Genomic DNA, 15,693 nt, shown 5'->3' on the forward strand with positions numbered 1-15,693 from the left:
TCTCGAGTGAATGATCAGAAACAGATCAAGCTTCTGCTTCTCTAAATACACACTGGTGTAGTTTTGCTATTGAAACTATGATATATCCTATGATATCTCTGCTCAGTCGATTATAGGAAAAATCATGCTGAACAAGAAAGTTTTTAATGTGTTTTTCAGCTCTAGAAAAATTCATGTGGATCAAACATCCTGGAACCAAATTTCAACCCACCCATCTGTACTTTCAGAGCCTGCAACTTGGAAAATATTCATAGTATGAAGGTAAAATTTTGCTTTGATTCATTAAATCAGAAGTTAGAAAACATTCATGACTTAATTTAGATTTTTATAATCACTGCATTTTTAGTTTATACAAGAATAAAACAATATCTAATGACTGGATCGAGCAACTGTAAGTCAACAACACCAGTGTAAAAATAAAAGGTTTGTCACTTATGAAGCTGAAACATCAAATAGCAAATCAAAATATTATGAATAACATAATTTAGCTTCAGTGCAACTTTTTGCATTTAGTTTGCATTTTCTTTACAAGTCAACTAAACACTGAAAAAAAAAAAACAGGCCTAGAATGGATCCTTGAGGCGTCACTTGTGTGTCTGTGGTGATGCATATTTGATATGAAAACATCAGAAAAGCCCCTGTGGTAAAACATCTGCTCTCAGTCACAGTGGGACCCTCTTTGGCGGACAGGAACACTCATACAGAATGGAGCCTACAGGCCTGCTGCATATAGTCACCAGTGTTTAAATGATCCCATACATGGATCACTTCAACTCAGATCATCACATTTTTGGAACATTTTCTGCTCGGCCATCTCCGATTTGCATAAAAATGTTATGGTCCAAAGTTTGGATAAACACAGTGTATAATGATGGCTGTGAAATTTTAGCTTCATACATAGTGGTATGCCAAAGTTTGGGAACCCCTGATAATTTGGTTATTCAGATCAGCAATATCAGTTAAATATATCATATTTGATATTTGAGAAGTGAAATGAAGTTTACAGGATTTACAGAAAGTGTGAAAACTTCAATTTAAACAAAATTAGGCAGGTGTATAAGTTTGGGCAACCTTGTCGTTTTACTGATTTGAAAACCTTTAGCACTAATTACTGGAACGCAAAATTTGTTTTATAAGCTCATTGACCCTTGACCTACATACACAATTGAATCCAATTGTGATAAAGTGTTAAGGTGGCCAATTGCACGTGTTTCTCCTCTTTGCATCTTCTCTGAAGAGTGGCAACACAGGAGCCTCAAAACAACTCTGAAATGACCTGAAAACAGAGATTGTTCAACATCATGGTTTAGGGGAAGGATCCAAAAAGCTCTCTCAGAGATTTCAGCTGTCAGTTTCCACTGTGAGGAACATAGTGAGGAAATGGAAGACCACAGGCACAGTTCTAGTTAAGGCCCAAAGTGGCAGGCCAAGAAAACTCTCAGATAGGCAGAGGAGAAGGATGGTGAGAACAGTCATAGTCAACCCACAGAGCAGCTCCAAAGACCTACAACATCATCTTTCTGCAGATGGTGTCACTGTGCATCGTTCAACTATTCAGTGCACTTTGCACAAGGAGAGGCTGTATGTGAGAGTAATGCAGAAGAAGCCTTTTCTGCACACACGCCACAAACAGAGTCGCTAAAGCACATTTGGACAAGCCAGCTTCATTTTGGAATAAGGTGCTGTGGACTGATGAAACTAAAACTGAGTTATTTGGACATAAGAAGGGGCGGTATGCATGGTGGAAAAAGAACACAGCATTCCAAGACAAACACTTGGTACCCACAGCAACATTTGGTGGTGGTTCCATCGTGCTGTGGGGCTGTGTGGCCAGTGCAAGTACTGGGAATCTTGTTAAAGTTGAGGGTCACGTGGATTCCAGTCAGATTCTTGAGAACAATGTTCAAGAATCAGTGACAAAGCTGAAGTTGCGCCGGGGCTGGATACTTCAACAAGACAAGGACCCTAAACACTGCTCAGAATCTACTGAGGCATTCATGCAGAGAAATTTTCACAGGCTTTGAAGGATCAATATAAAAAAAAAAAAATGAAGGGAAACAAATAACATGAATAAAAAAATTAATTAAAAAAAATCAAACAATCCTGCAAAGTATTTTATTATCACACACAAATTCTGGAGTTCTGCCACTCTAATTATAACTGAGAAAATAATGTTGTTAAATATATACATATTTTTCATTTTTATATGCTGAGAGGCATTAAAAACGCAACAACCCAACAAGTACAGACGTAAAATCTTTTGTAAATAAAATATAGCAAAAAAATTATGAGTAATGAAAAAGGAATTAGTAGTCTTCGTTTTTTACGACTAAGAATTTCATGTTAAAAATTATTCTACATATTTTATTTTGCATTTTGTGAAATGTAACTATATACTATGCAGAATTTGTTACTTGTTGCCTTTTGCAATGTGAAATCTTTTATTTGTATATGTTTTACAGGACTGCTTTATTTTTTTTTCTTTCATAATTTAACTAGCCAATACTCAAACATTTTTTTATTTATCTGTCCCAAATTACAGATCCGACATTTGATAAATGAAGCTAAAATGTCAGAGCAAAATCATTATGTATGTCCAAACTTTGGACCACAACATATTTATCCAAATCAGAGCAGAAGGCCCACGGTGATTTGAGAAGGAATGACCCACATGCACAAACACAGTCATGTATCCACTACCGCAGACTATGTTTGATTGACTTATATTAATTCTCTGGAGACTTACAGTATTTACCATGACTACTGCTTGCACAGCCCTTACAGTAACCTACAACTGAGTATTTACACTAAAATGTAACGGTGAATACATTATGGGTGTTTGACTTCTGTCCCTGTCAGGAAGTCGAGTACCCACAATGTCACTACATAAACACATTTATGAAGGATTCAACTACACACATAACCAGAGGATGTGTCCTGCTTTTGATGATTATTATCATACCAGCTGTGCGCAGGCATGTCAGGGGAAATGTGAGATGATGTGACAAGCTGATGGTTTATCATAAAGGATTAAAAAAAAACAAAAAAACATGCAACTTAGTCTGATGTGCCATCTGTGTTCAGCATCACAATGATACCACACAATCTCATCTATCTCTGGCTCTCTGTTTTCTCACACCATAACCTTTATACAGTCACATTAGCTTTCCAATAAAAATTGAGCAATATCATTGTGATATCAATGCATAGAGTAATAAATAAACTGATCTAATATTATGGAGGCAAAACTTAGTAGATTAATTTGTACGCTAGTACTGTTACCAGGCTTTGCTGAGCAGAACTCACTGTGAGTGTAACAGAGTTAAAAATGAACTTCATTAATTATTATTTCTAATTCATGTTATGTTGAGTATTTGTGAATTTTATCTCACTGGGCTGTTTTTAATTTGTCATTGTTTTATTGATTTAGCTTGTGGGTAATGCCTTCCTGCACTCTGCCTCGTTTGTGTCTCCTGGGCTTCCTTAGCCCTCCCTAGCGTGTGTAGCTTCCCCCCTCCCCCTTCCCCTCACAGTGTTGTTCTGCGCTGCTGAGGGTAAGTCGCGGGAAAATTTGCTGCTGTGATTTATCATTGTTTTCTTCATGAAAGTAGCTATGTATGCAGAAACCTCTGGCACATGTTGTTTACCATTGTTTATTTCAGTGACGTGCAGTCAGGGGAGGCAGGTGAGGCACGGCCTCACCTGTCATCGTGGAAATATAAAATTAAAAAATAAATTAAATGGTTATATTCATTCAGTGATTTGTATTTTAAAGTTCTTTTCCATTTAACTACACCATTTTTAGATTAGTTTTTTCAAAATCGCTGAATTTTCGCATTTGCCGGTCAAATACTAAGAGACGAACGGTGAGGCACCAGCCCGGCGAGCCGCACCACGGATTGCGCAATCCGTGGTGCGGCTCAGTATAGTCATTGCCAATGACTACTAACTGTGCTGGCATGCTATGCAGTGAGACCGGATTACTTTCCCTTTGCATGTGGCTATTAAAATGTTCTAACACTTTTACTATATGAACTAAATTTCCATATTTTAGCTGGTGTATATAATGCACAGTTTATTTTTTGTTTTTTTCATTAACAACTGTATGTGTGTGTAATGCATTCTTGTGTTGAGCGATCATGAAACTGCTGCGAAGAGACACTAGGTGAGGCACGCAGTTCTCGTGCCTCATGGTAGGGGGCGCTGGTGATCCCAGGGACTCTACGACTCCTCGGCGGCAAGCTACCATAAACAGTTAGCAAGGCCAGTTAGTTTTTCCTGTTGCTTGGCCTTATGTTCAACATGGAAGATTACATAACTCAACTGAAAGAATTTTCTAAACTGGACTTTCAATCGAAGCAGAAGATAATAATTAAAGGAAGACCAACACCGGAGCTAAAAGGTTTGCTTCAGACTATGTTAATGTTAAACAAAACAACTGTTGCCAATCAAATGGTGAATAAGCTATATGTTTGTAAATCTGATGTGATGACGTCAGTGCCTCACCAGTCACGACCCTCACCGCACGTCACTGGTTTATTTGTATGTTGTGAGGCATTTCTGGGCTGTTTAGACCACTGTTATAACTTTTATAGATGTTTTTCTTGTCGATCTTTTTTGCGCGAACATGACCACTAGTTCGCCGTCCAGTGTATATTCATGCAGCACAAGTTGCTTAGATACCGCTTTTGTTTACATGTTTAGGAGCAGAGTGCATGGAAAAAGGCAGACAGAAGTGGATTAATGTGGTTTTAATCTCTTCTGCAGGTATGTGCTTTTATTTTAAGTTATATGTTTTATTTCCGTTCATTTCTTTAACTCTGCCCCCCCGCATTATATGTTAATGTGGCCACTAGGTGGCGGTTTTCTCCTCTTGTTACTTTGTGAGGAAATTTGTTAAAGCTTGAATTTAAAAAGAAAGAAAATATGTTACAGACAGTGTTGTTCTGCGCTGCTGAGGGAGCAGAGTGCATGGAAAAAGGCAGACAGAAGTGGATTAATGTGGTTTTAATCTCTTCTGCAGAAAATAAATATCTCAAGTCACATGAGTGAGCTGTCTTCTTCTGCAACCTATACGATCACGGAACAGACCCGTTACATGAGCGCAATTAAATTAATTAAAAGCTGAGCTACTAGTTAGCTAAAATGCTAAACTCACAACAGTAGCACAGGTGGAGATCAGTGAAGTGGCTCAGTGGTGTGTGACCGACAGCAATATTTATATAAAAATTCAGTGACAGCTGCCAATGTATGGTTCCAGACCAAGTAAGGTCATAGCAGGAAAAACCCTCATGTGTGTCTCGTGCGCTCAGGATGTTATGTATGCAGTCACCTTTGATAATGTTGAGTAAATTAAGTTACCTAAGTCGTTACGCTAACAACATATTAGGTGAGAAACTGATTTGACACAGACAAATACAAAACTGTTACTGTGAACGCACTGTTCCTGACTGGTCCAATCAGGTCTACTGCATTAAAAGCGACTCAAATTGTCCCCATACAGCAAAACCCACAATTACCAAGGTGTCGTACAGGCCCTTTCAACTAATTTTAAAAAAGGTTCAGAAAATGTCACTCTAATATACTTTCAATGCACAATGACAATACTGCAGGGAACCACAAATAAAATATATCTAGTATTTAAACTAAAATGTTAATAAATGAATCCTAAACTCATGTTGTACCATAGATCATATATACAATGTATACTAATGCCCACCAGGGGGCATGGGACTTAAACCAACATGTGATGTCACAGGGCTATGTCCGTCTTTTATATGCAGTCTGTGTGTTGGGTTAGTTCAAGAAAAGTGGGCATTTGAGGAGCAGAGGTCTAAATATAGACAGTGAGTATGGGTGTGTGTATGTCCTCATAATTTCCTGACCATCAAATTACTTGGTTAAACTAATTAGAACAGTAATTATATATTTTTTTCTGTACAATTTACTTCACCAACATCCCGTCCTATTAGTGCCATGGATCAGAGCTGTTGCCAGATTTTGGCTCCTTAAAGCTCTGGACTACCAAACACTGAAAGCTAGACAGGTTAACATTCAACTCAATGGACCAGGCCGTGCCACAGGCTGGATGCTAATTATGCCTCTGTGTGTGTGTGTGTGTGTGTGTGTGTGTGTGTGTGTGTGTGTGTGTGTGTGTGTGTGTGTGTGTGTGTGTGTGTGTGTGTGTGTGTTGGCTACGATGCTAATGCAGCACCGTCTCCAGGCCGACACAGCGTAACAATGACAGGAAGGGAGAGAGACAAAAAAAAAAAGGAGGGAGTGGAACAGAGACTGAAAGAAAGTAAAGAAAAATGGAACTATGGAAAAATATAGAGAACAACCCTGAGAGAAAAGACAGACAGTCCTACAGCCAGTTTCAGTCTAGACATGGTTGACCAACGTGTCAAAGCTATTACACTTAATCTTTAAAGGAACACACAATCCCAGGAAGATCCCTGATAGCCCAGATATATAGAGTATAATCCAAGGAACTTGAGCTGTCCCTGTTTTATATACACACACTAACTCACATGAGCTATTAACTTTAGCCATTCTGAATTAAATATATGAGTATAATGCAGCCTTTAATGCAAACAACCATAATATGTCTCCGGAACAACTGGGAAAAAGCCTAATTAAGGCAGCACATCTTAAAATTTAAATGATTCTTGTTCAGCATACTGTCACTGCTGTCATGGTCCCTGTGTCTTGATCTTCTATTCACCTGTGTCTTGTTTTCCCCAGCTGCGTCCTCTCTCCCTAATTACCTTTTGTGTATTTAAGCCCTCTGCTTTCCTCAGTTTGTTGTCATGTCCTCCCCACGTGGCAGTGTGTTTCCTTGCTCTGCATTGTGCGCGCACAATGACAATGAGTTGAATCTAACATCTAACATACAGATGAACTCACCTGATTTGTGGTTGTAATTTTTGAAAAAGGGAGAAAAGAGGGGTAAAGTTAAACAAAAAAACAAAACATATTTATTTTAATATGATATCAAATGATCAATCAATGAACGACACCCGACTCTGTGTTAATGCTCTCATTCAGGATTGTTTGATTTTCCCCTTTGCACCGGGCCTTGCTGCGGCCAACCTGAAATAAAGCAGAGGATGGAGGGAAGCTCTCACTATTTTTAGAGGCTTGGGACTCTCAGCCACTCCCCAAGTTTGTCTGTCAGAGTCTGCACACATCTGCTGCTCTCCCCTCCTCCAGTGACTGATTTACTGTTGGATGGGTGCCTCAGCTATAGGAGTACATGAAAACTAAATGAGGACCACTGACAACAAAAGTAAGAGGATAGCAGGTCTCTCTGGTTGGACAGTAGGTGCAGACCGCTGCCAGTCTGAGGTGTACAGCATGCAGGTGTTGTGAAGTCTACATCTAAACCTAGTGAGTGGCAGGCTGTCTTACAACCCACCAAGAAAAAACTGTTTTTGAAGTAAAAAAATTGAAAAAATTTAAATTAAATTTATCTTGAAGATAGTTAGATTTCACAGGCTAGTAGAAACACTGCCATAAATAATACATTTTACGATGGGAGGGACAGGCCATATAAAAATCGAACATTGGGCCGTGATTGGACCCCAATCCGGACTTTAGACATGGCTGTGCTAGAGGAAAGGCATTTTGTGCTAATGAGACTAAAGTGGTGTGGCCGAATAAACGAACTGTGTGGGCTTTGCCTCCGCTGGATCTCTTAGCTACCAATAGCATCAATCTCACCACAGCTAACAGAACCTTAGTGCTACATCACCTCTCTGAGATCCAGCCGCCTCCACGTGAACTAATATTTTCCTACAGCTTCCAAGAGATCTGAGGTGAATACTTCACACCTGTCATCTTCAAAACAACAAGGTGTCAAATTAATAATACATTAACAGACATTTTTACTCACATGGGTCACTTTCCCAGACACAAAGGATATAACACAGCCTGTGAAACAGTTCTATGATATCTTCTGTGTTTCTGGAGAAGTCTGAAAATGAACTCTGACCCAGAAAGAAATGAAAGAATTTCTAAAAAAAGATGCTATCAAATTGAATTATGGAAAGTGTAGGACCCAAGCTGAGCCCCACAGGTTTTTCTAATGATCAGATTTCCAAAAACATCAAATTTCAGCAGCATGCAGGCTGAAATTCAATCACTTAGTCTGGTATCATCATGTTTGCTTTCTAGTTCTATTATCCCCTTCAGTCACAACAGGAATTTTAGCACAAAAAAAAAAAAAAAATCATCTTCTGCCAACATAATCTTTCATATAGGAGATACCAGAAAATGAATATAATAAATATAACTATAGAAAGAGACGTACACAATTTACTGCTACTCAACTGCAAATTTGCCATATTAATCCTCAAGGTCTAAGCCATCACTGGTGATAACCATAAAATCAAAAATGACATTCTGATTGCCTACGGTTAGAGTCAGGGTCAGAGTCGGGGTCAGAGTCAGAGTCAGGTTTAGGGTTGATGACTATGCCAGGGGGTTATTCAGTAGCTGGGGAATAACTTTGAATGTCTATAAACTAGTGCTTAAAGCTTAATCGAAATAGCTAAAGCACCACGTTTTTAACCGCATTTTCCTGCCAGGCGCCCATTGGCTTTAGTTCATGTCCGTACAGCATCAGATTCCACTTAATTTAGATGGAGCTGTAATATTGAAGGTTTCATCATTAAGCTATCACTTAGCATCAAAGCAATAAGATGTACTGTAGCTCAGCATGAAAGCATAGCAAACATAATGTTACTTAATGCAGGCCATGAAGTCAAGCTTAGCTGCAATCCTAGCTGATCTCAGTGCAACCCACATCAGCTGATGGTTCATTCTGCAGATCCAGCTGAGAAATACAGGATGTGCTATTAAGCTACTTTGGGCTGCCCATAGTTGTTGCGCATCTGTAAAACACTTTGCAACCTGCCTTCACCATTTCATGTTGTTTCTGACTTAATGTCATACCGGTTATTGGTTACAGACTCATAAGACCAAATCTAAATCACATCCTGACTATAATAATTTTTCAAACTAAAATCTGATAGTAAAGAACATCACCAAAAAATTATTTTTATATTATTTTCAGAATTTAAGCAGTTCAGTAGCATGTTATAGCTATGTCCGCAAGCTTTATCAAATAATTGTCAAGAATGAACATTGCAAGCTGAAAGCTGTACTGTTTGTGTTTTTTGGCTTTAACTGTCTTTTTTTCACAGGGAAACTGGAGGCCAGGGGTGCCAAAATGTCTAAATGGCTGATTTTTCTAAATGCCTACCAGCCAACTCAATTTTGACTTTGTTCAGATAAAGCGCAGATCCCTACAGGGATGAACATCACATAAACACCACTGGCCCACCTTCGTGTCTGTCTGTAAATGCTTGTGGCGACTCACCAGTCTTGGTGTCCTTTCCATCCAGTAAGGGTCGGTAGTCACTCTTGGAGACTGTCTCCCCAACCTTGTCATCGTAGCTCTCTTTCTCCAGTGAAGCCACAAAGTCTCTCTTCAGCAGGGCCTCACCAGGGGCCCCACCTTGGACCCCACCACCACCCCCACCCAGAGCATCTCGCAGGCTCAGGTCCATAGTCCTGGTACTGGAGAGAAAAGGGACACGATTACTTTAATTAATCTTTGCTTGTTACCATTTTTCTTCACCTTTAGCCAGGCAGGAATGCTTCTCTTGCATCTCAATCAATACTGCATTTATGAATTTTGTCTGGCTGACAGCTTCACACCCATTTACAATTGTGCTGTGATTGCCCAGCTCACACAGTCCTCTGACAGCCTGCAAATGTAGCCAGTAATATTAAATCATCCAAGAACAGACAAAGAAACAGATGTCCTCTTTGTTCACATCTCTGTATTTTGATTGTTAGACCTCCACTCCTGTTTCCCCATTCACCTCACAAAGACACATCAACATGATCAATTTATTACTAATGTTTAGCATGTTAAGATGCTTTGGTTATGGCAGCTACAGTAATAACACCATCTAAACAGATCCAAAACATGCATAAATCCAAACAAACTCCCATTATAAAAAATAGTAAGAGAATACATAAACTACCCTGCAATTACTCCAAGGTAAACTAACATTCAGCACTCGCATTTTCTCTGAGAAAGTTGTCAAATGCAGTCTTTGTGGAAAACATCAGGAAAAGCCAGATCCGCTTCAAATCTTCTATTTGCCGTAACCACTCTTCTCTATCCCAGCAATGCTGCAGACTGCTTTTAGCAAAGCCTGGCACAGAATTATAAACAGCATTTCAAGCTGTAGGTGTATGAAAGACCGATATTAACATCTTGTATCTGTTATCTGTTAGGTTTGTGTACTCTTACAATGGTGGCTACACATATTAAATATGACCAAAGTTTCAAATAATAAGATTAGTGTATGTACAAGTAATCTGGTGAGCCAGAAGCTCAGACTTCAGACTGATCTAAATGCTCCATCTCAGACAGCTTTTTCTAGTCTTTTGGCTCTGTATATGTCAGTGAGGGAGGATATCCTGATTACAGGCACACAGCTCTAACTGTGAGCACAGCATCTCAGTGCACCTGCTGGTGAAACCCATGTTTATGACAAACAGCCAATCACAAGAAAATTGGCTTAAAGGTAGAGCAGTTAAAACGGCAGGTTTCAGACAGTGGATGAACTGATGGGCTGCACGAAGGTCCAGTGCAAGATAATAAAGCTTATTTCCACTGTGAATCATGCAAAGCTACTCTAATAGAGTGCAAAAACAAAAACAAAACAGGAAACTGGAAATTAGATTAATATGACCTCTTTTCATTCACCACATGCTTGCAAGTAAAATGATATTTAATCAGTTTACGTTTTCTCCAGTTTAAAAACTCTACTGACTCAAAGCAAGACAACATCAGTGTGCGCATCTTTGTAGCCCAGTGGTAGAAATGTGTGGTACAAAAATCCCTTCATTTCCCCCTTTATAACAAGTGTGAATAGGTGATTTTGTTTTTAAAACTCCTTCAGGTGGATAGGAGGTGGTCAGTGTCCACTGGACCTAACTTCCACTACTTCAGGACTTCTTCAGTGTGTCTGCTGTTGGTGCATTTTGGAGCATTTTAACAGATCAGCCTGCCAACCAAGCTTGCTAGCATTAGCTGGAAACTTTGGTTCTCACCCGGTCATTGAAAATATGGTCGCTTCAGGTTTTAAAAAAATAAAAACAACATGGCAACACTTAAATCGCTAACATCAAAACTTCAAAAGTCCAAAACCACTGGGTGACTTCACTGTAGCTATATCCATCTTTTGTCATTGGTGTGGAAAAGGGTTTCTAAACTTAACTAAAAAATTTGAAAATGTAATTTAACAATTTTAGTAGCCTAAATATCGGAAAACTGTTAGGAACCAGAAATCTGCTTATTTTGCAAGTGTAATTAACAACAGTCACAAGCCTCGTGTCTTATTTAGTATTTTGTTTGTACTTTGTTCTTAACCCTCACCAATCCAACTTTATAGAAGCTTCTGCTGAAACATGTGAAGACTATTTAAATTTCTTTGTTGATACGATTTTAACTATGAGATCACATATTTCACCTCCTTCTTATGACCCTTCCATTGTTACTACTCCATCTGCAGTTTTTAGCCTTTTGAACCTGTGTCTCTATCTTATACGGGGAAAATTGTTACACAAATTAAAATCAGGCTCTCCTAGTGATACCCCCCCTTTGATTTTTTTAAAGAAGTTTGGGACGTTATTGGACCTTATGTTCAAAGGCTTATAAATAGCTGTCTGACTTTGGGTGATGTATCTGTATCTTTTACACGAGCAGTGGTACAACCTCTACTGAAAAGCCCGGGTGCCTCCTTGTTGTCCAATTTTAGACCGATTTCAAAGCTTCCTATTGTTTCTAAAATTTTGGAAAAAGTACTGGCCTCACAGCTGCAATCTTTTTTAAACACTCACAACATTTCAAGTATTTCAGTCAGGTTTTAAAGCATTTTATAGTACTGAGTCTGCACTTTTGAGAGTTTTTAATGATATTTTAATGACTGCCAACTGGAGACTCTGTCATACTTGTGCTTTTTTCACAGCAGCTTTTGGCACAGTAGCTCAAATTATTTTAATTTCTCGCCTAAAACATCATGTTGGCACTGGAGATACTGCCATGGAGTGGTTCAAGTCATGTCTTACTGACAGAAGTTCTTCTGTTGCCGTCAGTAATTTTCTGCCTCCCTCCCATGCGGTGTTCCCCAAGGATCCATCCTTGGGCCCCTTCTTTTCAGTATTTATTTTCTTTCCCTTGGCTCCATTATCAAAAAACAAAATGTCTCATTTAATTTTTATACAGATGACTGTCAGATATACTTACCACTGAAACACAATGACCCTGACTCCCTCAGACCTTTGTTAGAATGTCTTAAGGACATCAGAGAAAGGCTGGCTCTGAATTTTTAGGGTTAAAATTGACACAGCTCTTAAAATGGACAAACAGACAAATACAGTGGTGAGAAATGGCTTTTTTCAGCTGAGGCAGCTCGCCAAAGTTAAGCCTTTTATATCTTTTCAAGATTTAGAGAGAGTCTTGCATGCATTTGTGACCACTCGTCTTGATTATTGTAATGCACTTTATGTCGGTATTGACCACGCTTCGCTGTCGCGCTTACAAATATAGTTCAGAATGCTGCTGCTCGTCTGCTGACAGGGACACGCAAATGTGAGCACATTAACCCTGTTCTTGCCTCTCTGGTTGCCTGTCTATTTTAGAATTAATTTTAAAATTTTATTGTCTGCTTTTAAAGTTTTGAACGGCCTGGCTCCCACGTACCTGGCAGACCTATACATATACACCCCTCAAAGGTCTCTCAGATCGGCTGACCAGTTACTTCTTGCTGTCCTCATGTCGAGACTGAACCACCAGGGCAACTGAGCTTTTGCTGCAGTGGCCTCCAAACTGTGGAATGAGTTGCCCCTCCATTAGGCTGGCCCCAGCACTAGAGGGTTTTAAGTCTTGCTTAAAAACACATCTTTTCTCCAAGGCATTTCAAAATTAATTCAAGTTTCTAGTCAGTTTTAGTCATTTTGGTCACTTTTTTTTTTTGTCTTATTCTTTTCAGTTTTATTTATTGTTTATATTAATCTTTAATGGTTAATGTTATTTATTTTAATTTTTTTTATTATTTTTAAATTTTGAAAAATCTTTTCCTTTTTGTTTATTATCTCTGTTGTATTTTATTGCTGTCTTTTATCTGGAAAGTACTTTGGTTCAACTATGTTGTCGTCTTTAAAATAAATAAAGTTGGATTGGATTGGATGCAGTTCAAACTCAAACAGGCATGTGCCTGCTCAAGTTGATTTGCATTTACAGAAAATATTCATCATTAGAAGCTATGATATTACCACCAGCTGAGTGGTAATAAACAGTACAAAAGCAAATAAGATCCAAACAGTTATTTAAAACAAAACAAAAAAAAATACTAATCCATGACAGAGAGGCACCGTTTGACCGGGAAACTGTTTCTGGAAAACAATGCATCAAGAAAGGAAATAAAAAAATGAAACGCATTCCTTCCTAACATAACTTTAATCAGTCTGTTACGAAGTGACTCCTAACAACCTTCTAAATCCCACAAATACACACGACATCCCGGGACTTAGACAGCATGACCCCAGTACAATCTCTTCTTTTTCCCTGTCCTTTGTTTCTGTTTATCCCTCCATCCACACTCCCGGCAAACAAGCTGTCATTGTCTTGCAACTGTACCAAACGCACACACACTAACACTGTGGCCAGTGGCCAGAATGAGGACATACAGTAGAGTGTTAGCAGGCCTTCAGAAGAACTGTAGGCCATTGTTTCAGGGGTCAGACACCTTGTAGTGGTCACCACACACATTCCCAAAGTGAGAGTCACTTTGGGTTTCTTTAACAGTCTTGTTTTATCTTGTTTTTTCCACTATTGTCCTATTCCAAATACACATCTTATTTTTGACTCTGATTTGCTCCTTATTTTTCTCAAAAACATTAATTTCCACCAAAAATGCTCATCACATGTACTTTTATAATCCCACACATTCTTCCTCACTCGTCCTCTCACATACACAGTCAGGATGCACTCAATAACTCCATCATTCTAATTTTTAAAATGAACTATCCCTAAATAGAAGCCTCCTAAACTCCACTGCCCTCTTAGCGTATTATACTGTAATATTTATCGCTTCATTGGACACGTTTCATAAGCTAGAACATTCAGTGGCCTGGACAGGGTTCTGTTTTGTTTTTTAACCTTATCTGTCTGCTGTTTGTTGTTTTGTTTTATCATCACTGATATATAAAATTATAGAGTTAAACAACCCAAGCCCAAGAATCTGGAATTACAGCCCATACAGAATCTTATCTATAATCCCACTTATGGCTGAGCTTAATTTAAAGCCACACTGATCTATATGTTTTGAAGGTAACTGTAAATAACTTCTATGTGAAATGTGAAAAGATTTGCTCAAAATAATGATAAACACACTGAGGATGATCACCTGACTCTGCAGTTCTGCTCAGCTTGAAACTGCTTTGTGGTCTATTTTTGTTTTTGTGTGCCCGGCGGCAGCAGCAGGCAGATGTTTTCAGATGAAAAGGTTGTGATAAACCCACTCTACATTACATCCTCAGCACCACGCAGAGTTACTGTTCCTGTGTCACCAACAGGCAGACCACAGTTCAGATCGGGACCCTGCCGCCATTCTTTATGAACCCAGACCTGTCACTAGATTCGAACAATCTTACTGTGTGCAACTATTTGCATATTTATGGTAAAGTTATTTTAATCTGTGCAGCTTTTTCCTTCATTGTTCATTCATTTTTATTTATGAATGTAAATATTACTTTACTTGAAATGAGAAACTAACATTGTATTATTATTTTGGTATTAGAGTGCCTTCCAGTTCACTGGGAAAATTAATAATAAATATTGTTGAAATTTGTGTTATTTGACAGCCAGTTGTTCACTATATACAGGTACTAATACAACGATTAGGCTACTTCAAAATATACTGCATTGAATTATAATGCATGTGGAACTTTATGATATTCTGGACCAAATTTTCTCTCACTGGACCTCCTTAAATTGTAACTGAATACTGATGAACGAGTGAATAAGCTGTAATGAGATGTAATAAACTGAGCTGTAAGAAGAGTCAAACTGACTAGTACATTTTTCACATCTGCAGGTTACTCTCTGCAAAAAACATTCATTAATAATGTTACATGTAAAGATTGCAGAACCAGGGTTAAGGTCTTAAATGTTTAGACTTTAGTAGAAAACAAATCATGGTTACATGATGATGATGATGATGATGATGATGATGATGATGATGATGATGATGATGATGATGATGATGAGCTGTTGAGAGAGCTGTTGAATTCTGGGGGATTAAAAATGATCTTTGTACCCACAATCCACTGCTTCAAAATCCACTGCCTCTCCCTCACTGAAGGCAACTGTCTGCTATGTAATCACCTCACCCTCCAAACCACTGGTAATTCTCACTCAATCTCACACACACAAAGGCCACAGACTGCCAGGAAATCAAACACTTTGCTGTACCATCATAACACAAGCAAGATTAACTGGACGATATTTTTGTAACTGTGTGTGAGTGAACTCAAAACATCATGTAAATTAAGCTCTCTCTCTCTAAACTGTCACCTCGCTCTGCTTTACACAAAAAAGCATTTGCTGAT

General features: G+C 38.6%; 1 protein-coding gene across 1 annotated transcript in view; it reads right to left on the bottom strand.

The window, feature by feature from the left end:
- LOC115796050 (microtubule-associated protein 4-like) overlaps positions 1–15,693 on the bottom strand; it is a 121,165-nt gene that overhangs the window by 91,713 nt on the left and 13,759 nt on the right. The window contains exon 2 of the mRNA XM_030752263.1: positions 9,383–9,582. Coding sequence (XP_030608123.1) covers positions 9,383–9,572 — 190 coding nt within the window. The 5' untranslated portion in view covers positions 9,573–9,582. The remainder of the gene's footprint in view (positions 1–9,382; positions 9,583–15,693) is intronic.

This window comes from Archocentrus centrarchus, chromosome 17 (assembly GCF_007364275.1).
Source record: "Archocentrus centrarchus isolate MPI-CPG fArcCen1 chromosome 17, fArcCen1, whole genome shotgun sequence".
NCBI lineage: Eukaryota > Metazoa > Chordata > Actinopteri > Cichliformes > Cichlidae > Archocentrus > Archocentrus centrarchus.